This window comes from Populus euphratica, unplaced genomic scaffold (assembly GCF_000495115.2).
Source record: "Populus euphratica unplaced genomic scaffold, PopEup_1.0 scaffold98.1, whole genome shotgun sequence".
NCBI classification, from domain to species: Eukaryota; Viridiplantae; Streptophyta; class Magnoliopsida; order Malpighiales; family Salicaceae; genus Populus; species Populus euphratica.
The window spans coordinates 602,040-613,980 of record NW_011499986.1 but is presented as its reverse complement, the minus strand read 5'-3'; the positions used below and the strand labels follow the sequence as shown (position 1 = coordinate 613,980).

Genomic DNA, 11,941 nt, shown 5'->3' with positions numbered 1-11,941 from the left:
ATTCATCACAACGACAAACTTGTTAAGGGTACTTGTTTAAGAACACAAGAAGGGAACTGGTAACTTATAAGAGGCTGTTTGACAAACATATTTGTACATGTATCCAAGTATGTTTTAAGAATATATTTGTATTAAAAAAATATTAAATTCATATATTTTTTAATGTGTTGTTATTAATAACTGAAAAATAGTATTTTAATATATTTTCAAATAAAAAAATATTTATGAAAAACATCTTCCATCATAATACTAAACAAATGTTAAAGCTAAACAAACATTTCATTTGTTTTTAGCATGTGTAAGATTAAGGTATAGTTTGATTTTTTTTGCAGGACCTGTAAAAAATACAATAAAAAAACATATATTTATAGTTTTTTGTTTAAAAATATATCAATTTTTTTGAAAAAGATTATATTTATTATCAACATACTAAAACAATTAAAAACACACACACACACACACATATATATATATATATATGTATGGATGTATGTATGTATATATTTATATATTTTAAAAAAACAAGTTACCGCCGCAGAAATACAAACTTTCCTTCTTCCCCTTTCTCTACTAGAATCGTCACAGCTTGCGTATGTTTCCCTGACCCTAATAAATAATAATAAATATCTTGGGAAATTAGCAAATAAATATTAATAACGCTCACTATTGCGGGCCCAAGCACGAAAAAGACAAGCATCAAAGAAATACAAGCAACAGAATCAAAGGCCCAATCAGCCCGAAACCATGGAGTGCACGCTTGTTTGGAGAACTGAATTAGCCGAGCATTAATAATGACCACCTTCACTCAACAAAAGCCAAAATGTCAATTTATTACGATGGAGTGGATTGCGATCTAGGCAAGGAGGGCGTAGCTTCTATTTTTAAATATTTTATTCAATTTTAAAAATATTTTCTAGTTTTTTTTTAATAATTTTAAGATTAAAAATAAAAAAATACTTTTAAAAAATACATTCTACCACAAATTACAAATTCACGCATAGAAACTTGTGATATCAAGCATGATTTAATTGAATTTTAAATTAAAAAAAAAACTATTTACATGATTAAACTTAATTGATTAGATAATTTCAATTCATGGTTTGATAAATTCAGTAAGTCAATTCTAAGAACTTCTTTAAAAAAACAAAAAGATCATGTTAAAAAGGTTATTCATTCAAAAATTGATTCAATAATTTAGTGAGCAAAATATTTTTTAAATTGAGGGACGTATGTTATGGTGTAAATTTTACCATAATTATAAATTAAAAATATTTAATTAACCATTATAAATAATGAATCTGTTTAAAATTTTAATTTGAAATTTTACTTAAAATAGACAATTATAAGTATAAGGTGATACAGCTATTATTTTTTAAAATATTTTTATTAACAAATATATTAAAATAATCTAAAATTATATATAAAAATAATTTCATACAATTTTTTATTTTTTGTTTCATTAAACGCCATTCAAACGGCGCCTAGCAGCTATATGTATATATCTGTTTCTTAATCCGTCAACTTGCTCACGTAACTATACGTGTCACGTTCACAGTGGTAATCACCACACAATATTCCGGGAACACCTCCGCTTACAAATATCTCCTACCCTTCAAGTTCCCACTGCAGACATTGCTGTCCCAAGTCCAAACCATGGAACGCTTTCCTCTGCTCTTTCTCCTCGTCCTGACAGCCTTATCCCCCACCCTCGCATCCACAGTATCTTCCAGCGATCTCGACGATCCTTTAATCAGGCAGGTCGTATCAGACGGCGAGGATCATCTCCTCAACGCAGAGCATCATTTCACCACTTTCAAGTCCAAATTCGGCAAAAACTATGCGACTCAAGAGGAACATGATTTCCGATTCAGTGTTTTCAAAGATAATCTCCTCCTTGCCAAGAAACACCAGATGATGGACCCTACCGCTGCCCATGGAGTCACTAAATTCTCTGATCTTACTCCCAGAGATTCCCCCCGCCAGTTCCTTGGATTGAAGCGGCGGCTTCGGTTGCCGACGGATGCTAACAAGGCGCCGATCCTTCCTACTGGCGATCTTCCTACTAATTTTGACTGGCGTGACCAAGGCGCCGTTACTAAAGTCAAAGACCAGGTATCTTAATATCCTTTTTCCTGGCTTTTACAGTCAAGCATCATCGGACCAGTTTTCATGTCTGTTGAGTTTTTCGACATTTTCTATAATTATTGTTGTGTTATGTGTTAAAATATTGGGTTTTCGACAGGGATCGTGTGGATCGTGCTGGTCGTTTAGTGCTACAGGTGCATTGGAAGGAGCTCATTACTTAGCAACAGGCGAGCTTGTAAGCTTGAGTGAGCAACAGCTTGTGGATTGTGATCACGAGGTTTGACTTCGTTATTTTCATGCTCTCGATTCAGTTTTTCTTTCATTTATAACTAATATTAATTTATGGATTATTAACAGTAGTGATTCTTGTAGTCGTACATGGTCTGGGAATTTGTCAAGTGCCTGGAAGACTACGAGGGTTTTGATTTTTTTACATGAAAAATGGATTTTCTTTTTTTTTTAAAAAAAGCTTATTCATTTTCTATCAAAGGAGATACGAAAATTTAGTTACTGTGCTATGATTCCTCGTTATGGTGTCCTCTTGGAACCGTTACAGTGTGATCCAGAAGAATATGGTGCCTGTGACTCGGGCTGCAGTGGTGGGCTGATGAACAATGCCTTCGAGTACGCACTGAAGGCCGGTGGTCTTGAACGTGAGGAGGACTATCCTTATACCGGAAATGATCGTGGTGCTTGCAAATTTGACAAGAGCAAAGTCGCTGCATCCGTATCTAACTTCAGTGTTGTTTCCCTAGATGAAGATCAAATTGCTGCCAACCTGGTGAAGCATGGTCCTCTCTCAGGTATTTAGCTACTTCTGGCTGTGGTCTAGGCATTGGCATCTGTTCTCTCAACAACTCCTGTTAAGATTTGTATCTCGCCTATTTTTATCGTGGGAGGGCTAATTATAAGGTTTTTTCTGCTTTCCACGGTGCAGTGGCTATCAATGCAGTTTTTATGCAGACATACATAGGTGGAGTTTCATGCCCCTACATTTGCTCAAAGCACCAGGATCATGGGGTGCTGCTGGTGGGGTATGGAGCTGCTGGTTATGCTCCTATCCGGTTCAAGGAAAAGCCTTTCTGGATTATCAAGAACTCATGGGGAGAGAATTGGGGAGAGAATGGGTATTACAAGATCTGCAGGGCTCGCAACATATGTGGTGTGGATTCCATGGTTTCAACTGTTGCTGCTATTCATGCTACTGCCCAGTAGATTGTTGTGCCCTTTTAGCACATTGAATTAGAACAACACTGTTTTTAGACGGTGCTGCTTTTGTCATATGAAGTGTGTATTGTAATCCATGTAAATGACTAGAATAATATAAGCCCCCCACCCCCCCCGCCAAAAAAAATATATATATATGTATCTGGCAAAAGCTGCAATGATGTAGGTGGTGTTCCGTGTTCGTAATTTCATCAATTTATGCGAGGATTTACTGTTTAATGGTTGTGCATGGCTCAATCTTCTTGCCACTGATGATCAACAACGTAATTTTTTGGGCTGGCCTTTTAAGTTGATTCAGATAATTTGGACCAATGCGTTCTCATGTGTCGATGACCTCCATTGTTTCCTGCAATTGATTTTAACCAGAAGCGTGTCGTGGGCACATAACGTGAGGATTTGAAGCTTCAGAAAACATGATCTGATCCCAGTCCACCACAGACACAAGTACTGAAATCTAATAATATGCCAAGTGACAAACGTACAAACAAGCGCATTTTAGCGATCGGAGAGGTTGATTGTCTCGATAAATATAGAAATCTGATCACAATTGGTTCCGGCTCCTCATCTACAAAGTGAGTTCACTGTCAATTGTCAACACTGTTTGATTTCTTATACTCACTGGACAATATTGCACAGCAGTACCCTAACAATCACTGGTGAAGAATACAATAAACTAACGGCAAAATTCTAGAAGCTTGTACATCCACCGAAATCTCGGTTCAGCTTCTTATTTGCTAACTGGCAAAATTCTAGAAGCTTCACATATTGTTTTTCCCCTGTAGTTTCCCTTGAACCTCAACAATCAACGTTCAGGGAATAGGCAGCCTCGCCTGCCAGACTTGTTTCAGCAACCACAAACACGGTGGAAATTGGTTGTTCCTGACGAAAAGGTTCTTCTTCCGAACTTGGAATCACTTCCCCCGTTGGCTTTCTTCAACTCTTTGATCATATTCAAAAGAATCGCAAGTTTGCTATATATACTTCAATGTGTGATAAATTCAATTGCCTATCTATGCCCTCGACTGCTCTATCCAGTAAACATATCATTCATCATCTTGACCAAGCGAAGCAAACGAAAATGGATAGAATTTGTATCCATCTCCCACGTAAAATTTGTTTTGAAACTCCACCCAGTGAAGCCTCAAGGCATGTAGGAATGCACTTAAGGTTTCCATCACTAGGAGGACACCGACAGTTGCAAATATAAATACACACAATCCAATACCGCGAGCAATGATGCTGTTGTACCTGCAGTCATTCACAGACAATTCATTATTTTGCTTGATCAAATCTGAGAGATATTAATTCACTTCCATCAAAAGCCAAAACATGGTCATGAGAGCTCACCCCCATGCTAGAAGAAGGACCTTGTCATAGAATACACTCGATAGTTCTGAATGAGCCAGACTGAAAATCACAGGAAAAAAAAAAAACTCATTCAAATTAAACAGTTAACTTGCTGTACTCGGAATGAAAAAAGCACCCCGCATTCATGTTAAACAAGAGAGGTGTGCCAGGAAGGCATATAAACATAAGATCTTTACAATCCAATCAATATAACTCTGCATTCAGACAGGTAAAAGAGAGATTATACAATATATTAAAAGGGATCGGTGCTCCTGTTATTGTTTACATAAACACAAAGCACTGTATAGTACAGCAGTGTGATGGTAGAGTTACCCTTGCTACCGAGAATTGAAAAGATTGTAGGGGGAACGTGGGGTTATCTTTTCACTAGGATGTATATGGCATTGAAGAGATGGTTGAAAAAAAAACAATCAACTCTAGTTTTGGTGGCTGCAGGTCCTAGACTGCAGACGCTTGGCATTGTGGCTTGCACCAGGCTATAGACATATGGTGCTAAGGCTGCCTTTGACGCTAGCTGTAGCCTTGGGTCCTATGTATTGGGTTTGTTGTCAAGATCCATTTTGCTTGGGTTTGGTATCCGGACCCAATCCTTTTAGGTCCTTTGTCAAGTCCCAAGGTTCTTGGATCTTGGGTCTATTAATATTTTGTTTATAAATCAAAGTATTTATATAAAAAATATAATTATTTGTGTTATAAATATTATTATTTTTACTGGGATCTCCAGACATAGAACCAATTGGCCTTGAGTCTTGATGTCGGACCCAATTCTGTCGGGTCCGACATCAAGACCCAATGCTCATGGGTCCTGCATCAGAATCCATTTTGCTTGGGTTCTCACCAGGACGCATTGCTCTTGGGTCCTAAGTTTCTTAATATAATTATGTGTTATAACTATTATTATTTTTATTATAATTTTCTGGGGCACTCCAATTGCAGAACCAATTGACTTTGGGTCCTATGTCTAGACTCAATTCTACTGAGTCCGGCATCAAAACCTAATGCTCTTGGGTCCTTCGTGAACCATTTCACTTGGGTTCTCACTAGGACCCATCATCTCGGGTCATTTGTCAGGATGCAATGTTCTTGGGTCTTAGGTTTCTAAATATAATTATTTGTGTTATCAATATTATTATGTTTATTATAAATGAAAGTATTAATATTAAAAACAGTATTATTTATGTTATAAATATTATTATTTTTATTATAATTCATATTATTAATAAAATAATTAATAGATTTGAAAAAATATTATTATTATTAAAAAATACTACTATTACTATTGAAGAAAAGCCATCACTTTTTTAAGAGATTAAAAAATATAAGAATTTGGGCAAACAAGTTAAAAATTATTATCAATAATATAAATATTATTGTCAGGTATGGTGTTGCAGCCAAACTCGACGCTCTTGGATCCGACGCTGCAACTAGATCAACACTCATGAATCTTAGATTTTTTTTATATTTTTTATGAAAATAAAAGGTTAGCCCACGGTGTCGGGCCACCTAACTAGTGACAACTACATTCTGACGAGCAATCACAAACAAGCACTCAAATAAGGGTGGGAATTTATTTAGCTTGAAAATATAGATCTCAAGTAATTACTAGAAGAACCAACCTGAGGGCCCATAAACGTAAATATGAAGCCGTATTTGACACTGCTCCAAGCACAAACTCTATGGTATGTATAAGTTGGTGAACAAACACCTCGCTGAACTCAAATTCCTCATGGTTATGGGAAACAGAATGCGGCTCAATTTCAGGAGGGTAGTCATTGCTGTCCAGCCGTGCATAGGACTGACCTTGGAACCTCTGAACAATGCATTTAGGAATGTTAGAGGTTAACAATTATTTTTACAAATGAGCAGTAACAATGAATGTATTTGGGGAAAAAATGAGCATACTTCCTCATGTCGCTTCTTCAACAGAAAAGGCTTTGGAAACATCATCCAAGGGACAGCAGCAAGGGCAGATAGGAGCAACAAGATCTGATGGTGAAACATGTTAGCTGGCTTCATTTTCTTAAACCACAAGGGAGAATTTCCACACAATCACTATAAAAGTTATTATACCTGAAAAAATTTCTGGCCGATAAAAAGCTGATTGTCATCCAAATCATCAGTGGGACTTAGAAACATGTATATCATCACATGGTATAGATCAGCTTGTGAACCGGTGCACCACTTCACAATTATGAGGAGTGAAAGGTAACCAAACAAGCTGTTTAAGAAAATCATCTGGGGCACGAATTGGTACCTAAAACAATGCAACTGTCGCTAGTTAATTCTGAAAATGAAAATAAGAAAAAGAAGAAACAAGCAGTGAAAAGCAACAGATATATATATATAAATGCTTCCAAGGTCCCATCTCTCCACTGTAGCAGATAAGGACAGTCATGTTTATAAGATTAAATACTCTAAAAATTTAACTTAAAACCATCAGTATGCTGTTATTCCATAAGGGCATGCTGTAACATAATATTTGAAACAATGCATTGCATGCAGGAATAAAGTATATAGCTCACCAGATGTTTATATTATCTCCAAAGAACTTTGCATTGAAGTAGCTCATTATAATCCCAAGATTCATCTGGGCCACTCCAAATAAAATTGACATCTTCATCTTCATTGAGTTGAGAAAAGGTAACTCGCTCCGGGTACCATGCCATTTGGGATCCAAACCAAATGGATACGTTGCGTGGACCTTAACTAGACCAGCAGTATAAGCATCCCTACAATGCAAATAGAGCATATAAATCATTTACAAGTAAAGTTGAACCACTCGTGCACATGTAAAGTTGTACTGGTTAATACCTGCAAGACTGGTCACGACAGCCATAAGCAGAGGGCCCAAACAGTTCAAATGGAACTGAAAAGAATTCATTGTATATCAACCCCGTGTAGATTGAAAAAATTCCCATCATCATTATCACATAACGACCACCAAAAGCCATTTCCATAATGTCTCCAAGCTTCTGTTGTTTACAAAAGGAAGTAAGCCAAAGCATGAAACAATTAAAAGGAAGACAGTGCTTGCTAAGACAAACCAACGAGCTGTATCACAATTACCTGACTGGAAAGTTTCTTTTCCCTGATAATAAGATATAATGTTGCCAACAGCAAGCAAATACCATGGCCCCAATCACCAAACATTACAGCAAAAAGGAAAGGGAATGTGACAATTGTGTATACACTAGGATTTGCTTCCTGGTACTTGGCAACCCTGAAAAATGATGTTGTAAGCTAACACCTCTATTTCATCTTTGAAATAGTCAACACGAACAGTCAATGGGGCAAATTAAATGATGCATGGATTACAGGTTGTGGAATGGGAGGAATGTCTAAGCCAAATGTATCCACTCATTATGCAACATGCAAGGACAAGAGAAGACCTATCCCTAAACTGTTTGCACATATAAATTGACCAGCATTGAATTAGCGGGACTGACATCCTGCAAAGATAGATAATATCAACTAAATATACTTTGGTCAACCACTAACTTTACATATCACCTGGAACATACTAACAACAATCAGACACTAGTTTTCTATCTCTCAAACGCCATAATTTCTGTGTTCGAACAAATAATTAATTACTTAAAGAAACTGTAAGTTTTGCCAATGCCTAACATGGTTGTCACATACTGGTATTACCAGTCCGATCTTAAAGGCATCTGAAAACTTCTAAAGTTATGTTAGAACCATACAGCCAATTATCCTTCCAAAAATTACTCTAAAAAATTTCAGACTCTTTGTATTGTTTGCATGGCACAAGTAACTCACCCGTACGCATCTACAATTTCTTGAAAAGCAAGAGTAAATTTGTTTGTTTGGAAAAAGGTAGGTGGTGATTCCTTTGTCTGCAAAACATGGAATATGGCTCCAATTTGTGAGTTGCTGTCTAAAGTCGCTCGCCTTAATCCATTTTGTATCTGCAGAGATACACAATGAGACAATTTAAAAGATATGATTAATGCAGGATTTAACCAAGTACTGAGTATTATAAGGTAAGGGAACAAACCTGATCTTTCGCAAAAACAGGACACCAACCTTCAGCAACAAGACACTTCTTTGTCACATCCATGTTGAGCATGTTTAAAATGTGGTAAATTGATTTTTCCTTCTTCACCTATATGAGTTGGAAGCGACAAACTTAGTTGACAAAAAAGATTCAGCTCAGCTTAACTCAAGTTTTATTAATTCAGTGATGATCCAAAGTATTAAGTAAAATGACTTGAACAAACCAGAAAATTCCACTCCTCAAATTCAAAGCCGATGGTTTGCAACAAATTGCTCCGGTGTGCCAATCCAGCATCTATGGTGGTTTTAAGCTCTGCAAGTCTTCCAGACACCTAGAAATCAGTGAATTTACAAAATTTACATCAGAAAACTGGACAGAAAGATGCTAGTGCACCTAAGACAGAGCACTAAACAAAAACTCTAGTTTCATTTCAAAGTTGGGGAGAATGCAATTTTTTTTATCCTCGGTTTACTACAAGCGAAACGCTATATATTAATAAATTAAGACTTTCGTGCAATTATTTAGTTCTACCTGGGAGTGAGGTTGCTTATGCCTTTATCTGCTTTTCCCTTATAAAAAATCAAATTAATGCTTTTTTATATTATTTCAATGGTTTTGATGTGTTGATGTCAAAAAAAAAATCTGAAAAAATAATTTTTATGCATTTTCAAGCAAAAAGCAGTTTAGAAAAGCACCCTGCACTACAATGTCAAACACCCTATAAAACTAGCTTGGGGATTAATGTTATCTTCCTGCAATTATACTCTACTGATTTCTTATTAAAGGCATTATCTAGCTCATGAACCTTTTTTCCCTTGATACCTTTCCTGTTAAATTTGACACCTTTTCAGTTTTGCCCCTGAAACGGTTACACATTTATTTATATGCCTATATAAGAACACTAGCAAGGCCACAATACCTTGAACTAACAACATCATGTCCATGGACATAAAGTAAAAGAAAATTAAATTCCTATGAATCTCAAGTCTCAAGCCACATTGCTTCAAACTCGACATGCTGTACTTGGATCTTTTGTTGCCAGTTGATAGGGAGTGAACTCCGTTCTCTTTCCCAGTAATTGGAGCATGCTTTATGGTTGTCTAGACCAAATGACAGTGAAGTACCCGGAAAGCAAGAAAAAGAAAAGGCAATTCATGTTTCTTATGTGTAATCAAGTATGGCAATGAGCAGATGGTAAAAAAGGATGAAACAGAGAGAAAAATAATACTAGTCCTCCAGAATCCTCAAGGAGAGAAATAAAAATAATTGTTTTCTCTCTAAAATTGACCCACTAATCAACTTTCAGTGTGCCACGCTTCTAACCTAACAGAATCAGAGGTAAGAAACATGAGCAATCATGAATTATACCTGTGAAATAATCTGAAACTGTTTGTTTAGGTCCTCCGTAAAAGGGTAGCGGTTTGCTCCAAAACCTTCACAGAGTTTAAGGATCTTGTTCTTTGCTCTTTCACCAGAATAGAAGACAACAAATACATTTTTCTCAACCTGTAAATTGATAAATCATAAACTTTTCAAAATAAAGCGTGTATATCCAGCTCTGGAAATGGAGAGCAGATAAACATCATCCAGGAATCAACCTCATCCCCCGACACAGGATCAACAACAGCATTTTCAAGCACAGTTTGCTTCAAAAAGACGTTGCCCCTGGTTGCTCGAAACAAAATCCTTTCAAAAGCCATTGATTTTTCTCTTGCAACAAGACCACTGATATACCCCAGCTTTACTTGCTTTGATGGATCCATTGTCATTTCCTAAACAATGTTCATTTTTAAGAATCAGTTAACAGAAAATGACAAACTTTCAGCTGCTATAGCAAAGAACAGGAAAAACTGAAAAGCAGTACCTGCTCCAACAATAATGATCTCTCAATGGATTGTTCAGTAGTGTTATATAATTCAAGTTCACCCTGCTGAGCTGCAACAATGCTTTGAGCTGAGTGGAAAAGTTCACCAGCCTGACATGAGATACAAAAAGTACCCACCTGTTTCAGAGCTCCAGTGGCCTTTTACAGTAAATTACAGAATGCTAATCTCTATAATATTCGAAATTCCTGGTTGAGTAGATTAAAATTGAAAGTGATAGCATATGTTTCAGAAATTTCTCCTGACACAAATTGCTGATGGCCAGTTCATCTACGTGTTGAGTTAACGTTTAGTGCATGTGTGTGGGAGAGAAAGACCTATAAGGCTATATATAAGATGCAAGAGACTCAAAGGCCTCGTCATCACACTGGAGGCCTTGGAAGTAAAAGAAGCCATACCTTCTGCAAGACAAGCTTATATTCTGATAGTTCATTATAAGTGTGTTGTAGCGTTTCATTGTTCGAATTTATCTCTATCAGCTCTGATTCCAATTCTCCAAGCGTTACCTAAAATTGCCTCAATATATCACAACAAGTTCTATTTCCAAGGAACCATGCTCTAAAAAACTAAACAATCTACTTTAATACCTCCAAATGATCCAGATCAATATTGCCACTTCTTAAAGACTTCACCGACGGTGACAACCCAGCCTTCCTCATTTGCTCCTTGAAGAAACGTAGCTTGCGAGCCATTTCTGCACATCTTTTAATCTACACAGCATAAAAAATTCAACACCTATTGATTATCCACCAACATTTGCATAACAGAATTGATCTCTACACTATAGAAACCAAACCTGAGCAGCATAAGTCCGCTGGAAAGGGCTCTTTTCCGCGTTTAGCTGGATAAAACAGTAAAAAACACACCATTACTTCATCAAAACCGTAATGTGATAACGAAAACCAAAAACGAAACTCCAGTTCTTCATATTCAATTTCGTAACCGTAAACACAGATAACCGAAATCATTCAAACTAAAACAAATCCGATCGAGTTCAATCCAAATTAATATCAGAGAAATCACATTACGCGGATCGTTAACTAAAACAAATCCTAATATTATTATGGTTAGGTAAGCAATTGAACCGAACAACAGAAAAATCTCAAAACAAAAAAAAATGCTTACATCATTGAATTGGAAGAGGCCAAGGTCACCGAGGTAAGAAATTGTGCGATACGCTGATTCAATAGGAATGATAAGTTGCACTAATTGCATCGGCTCCGATCGCATCAGATCCATGGTTGGGCCAGAACTTCCGTCGCCCATTTTTCACAGATCGATAGATCTCAAATTGTGTAATTTATTTGCGTTAATATATATATATATATATATAGAGAGAGAGAGAGAGAGAGAGAGAGAG

At 36.5% G+C, this 11,941-nt stretch overlaps 2 protein-coding genes across 2 annotated transcripts in view; one reads left to right on the top strand and one right to left on the bottom strand.

The window, feature by feature from the left end:
- The first annotated feature begins 1,597 nt into the window (after positions 1-1,597).
- Positions 1,598-3,535, top strand: LOC105140151 (cysteine proteinase 15A-like). The gene is made up of 4 exons (XM_011046859.1): positions 1,598-2,112; positions 2,243-2,362; positions 2,642-2,888; positions 3,023-3,535. The coding sequence occupies exons 1-4, from the start codon at positions 1,654-1,656 to the stop codon at positions 3,298-3,300; spliced, it is 1,104 nt and encodes a 367-aa protein (XP_011045161.1). The 5' UTR covers positions 1,598-1,653; the 3' UTR covers positions 3,301-3,535.
- Positions 3,536-3,791: 256 nt separating this feature from the next.
- Positions 3,792-11,941, bottom strand: part of LOC105140150 (V-type proton ATPase subunit a2-like) — an 8,346-nt gene continuing 196 nt past the window's right edge. The window contains exons 1-18 of the mRNA XM_011046858.1: positions 11,707-11,941; positions 11,378-11,422; positions 11,169-11,291; positions 10,980-11,087; positions 10,563-10,673; positions 10,297-10,470; positions 10,067-10,204; positions 8,922-9,029; positions 8,699-8,806; positions 8,461-8,609; positions 7,747-7,900; positions 7,492-7,652; positions 7,203-7,409; positions 6,751-6,934; positions 6,583-6,666; positions 6,297-6,490; positions 4,660-4,719; positions 3,792-4,560 (exon numbers count right to left, since the gene is read on the bottom strand). The exon at positions 11,707-11,941 is cut by the window's right edge and continues 196 nt beyond it. Of these exons, the coding sequence (XP_011045160.1) occupies positions 4,356-4,560; positions 4,660-4,719; positions 6,297-6,490; positions 6,583-6,666; positions 6,751-6,934; positions 7,203-7,409; positions 7,492-7,652; positions 7,747-7,900; positions 8,461-8,609; positions 8,699-8,806; positions 8,922-9,029; positions 10,067-10,204; positions 10,297-10,470; positions 10,563-10,673; positions 10,980-11,087; positions 11,169-11,291; positions 11,378-11,422; positions 11,707-11,847 (2,454 nt within the window). The 5' untranslated portion in view covers positions 11,848-11,941 and the 3' untranslated portion in view covers positions 3,792-4,355. The remainder of the gene's footprint in view (positions 4,561-4,659; positions 4,720-6,296; positions 6,491-6,582; positions 6,667-6,750; positions 6,935-7,202; positions 7,410-7,491; positions 7,653-7,746; positions 7,901-8,460; positions 8,610-8,698; positions 8,807-8,921; positions 9,030-10,066; positions 10,205-10,296; positions 10,471-10,562; positions 10,674-10,979; positions 11,088-11,168; positions 11,292-11,377; positions 11,423-11,706) is intronic.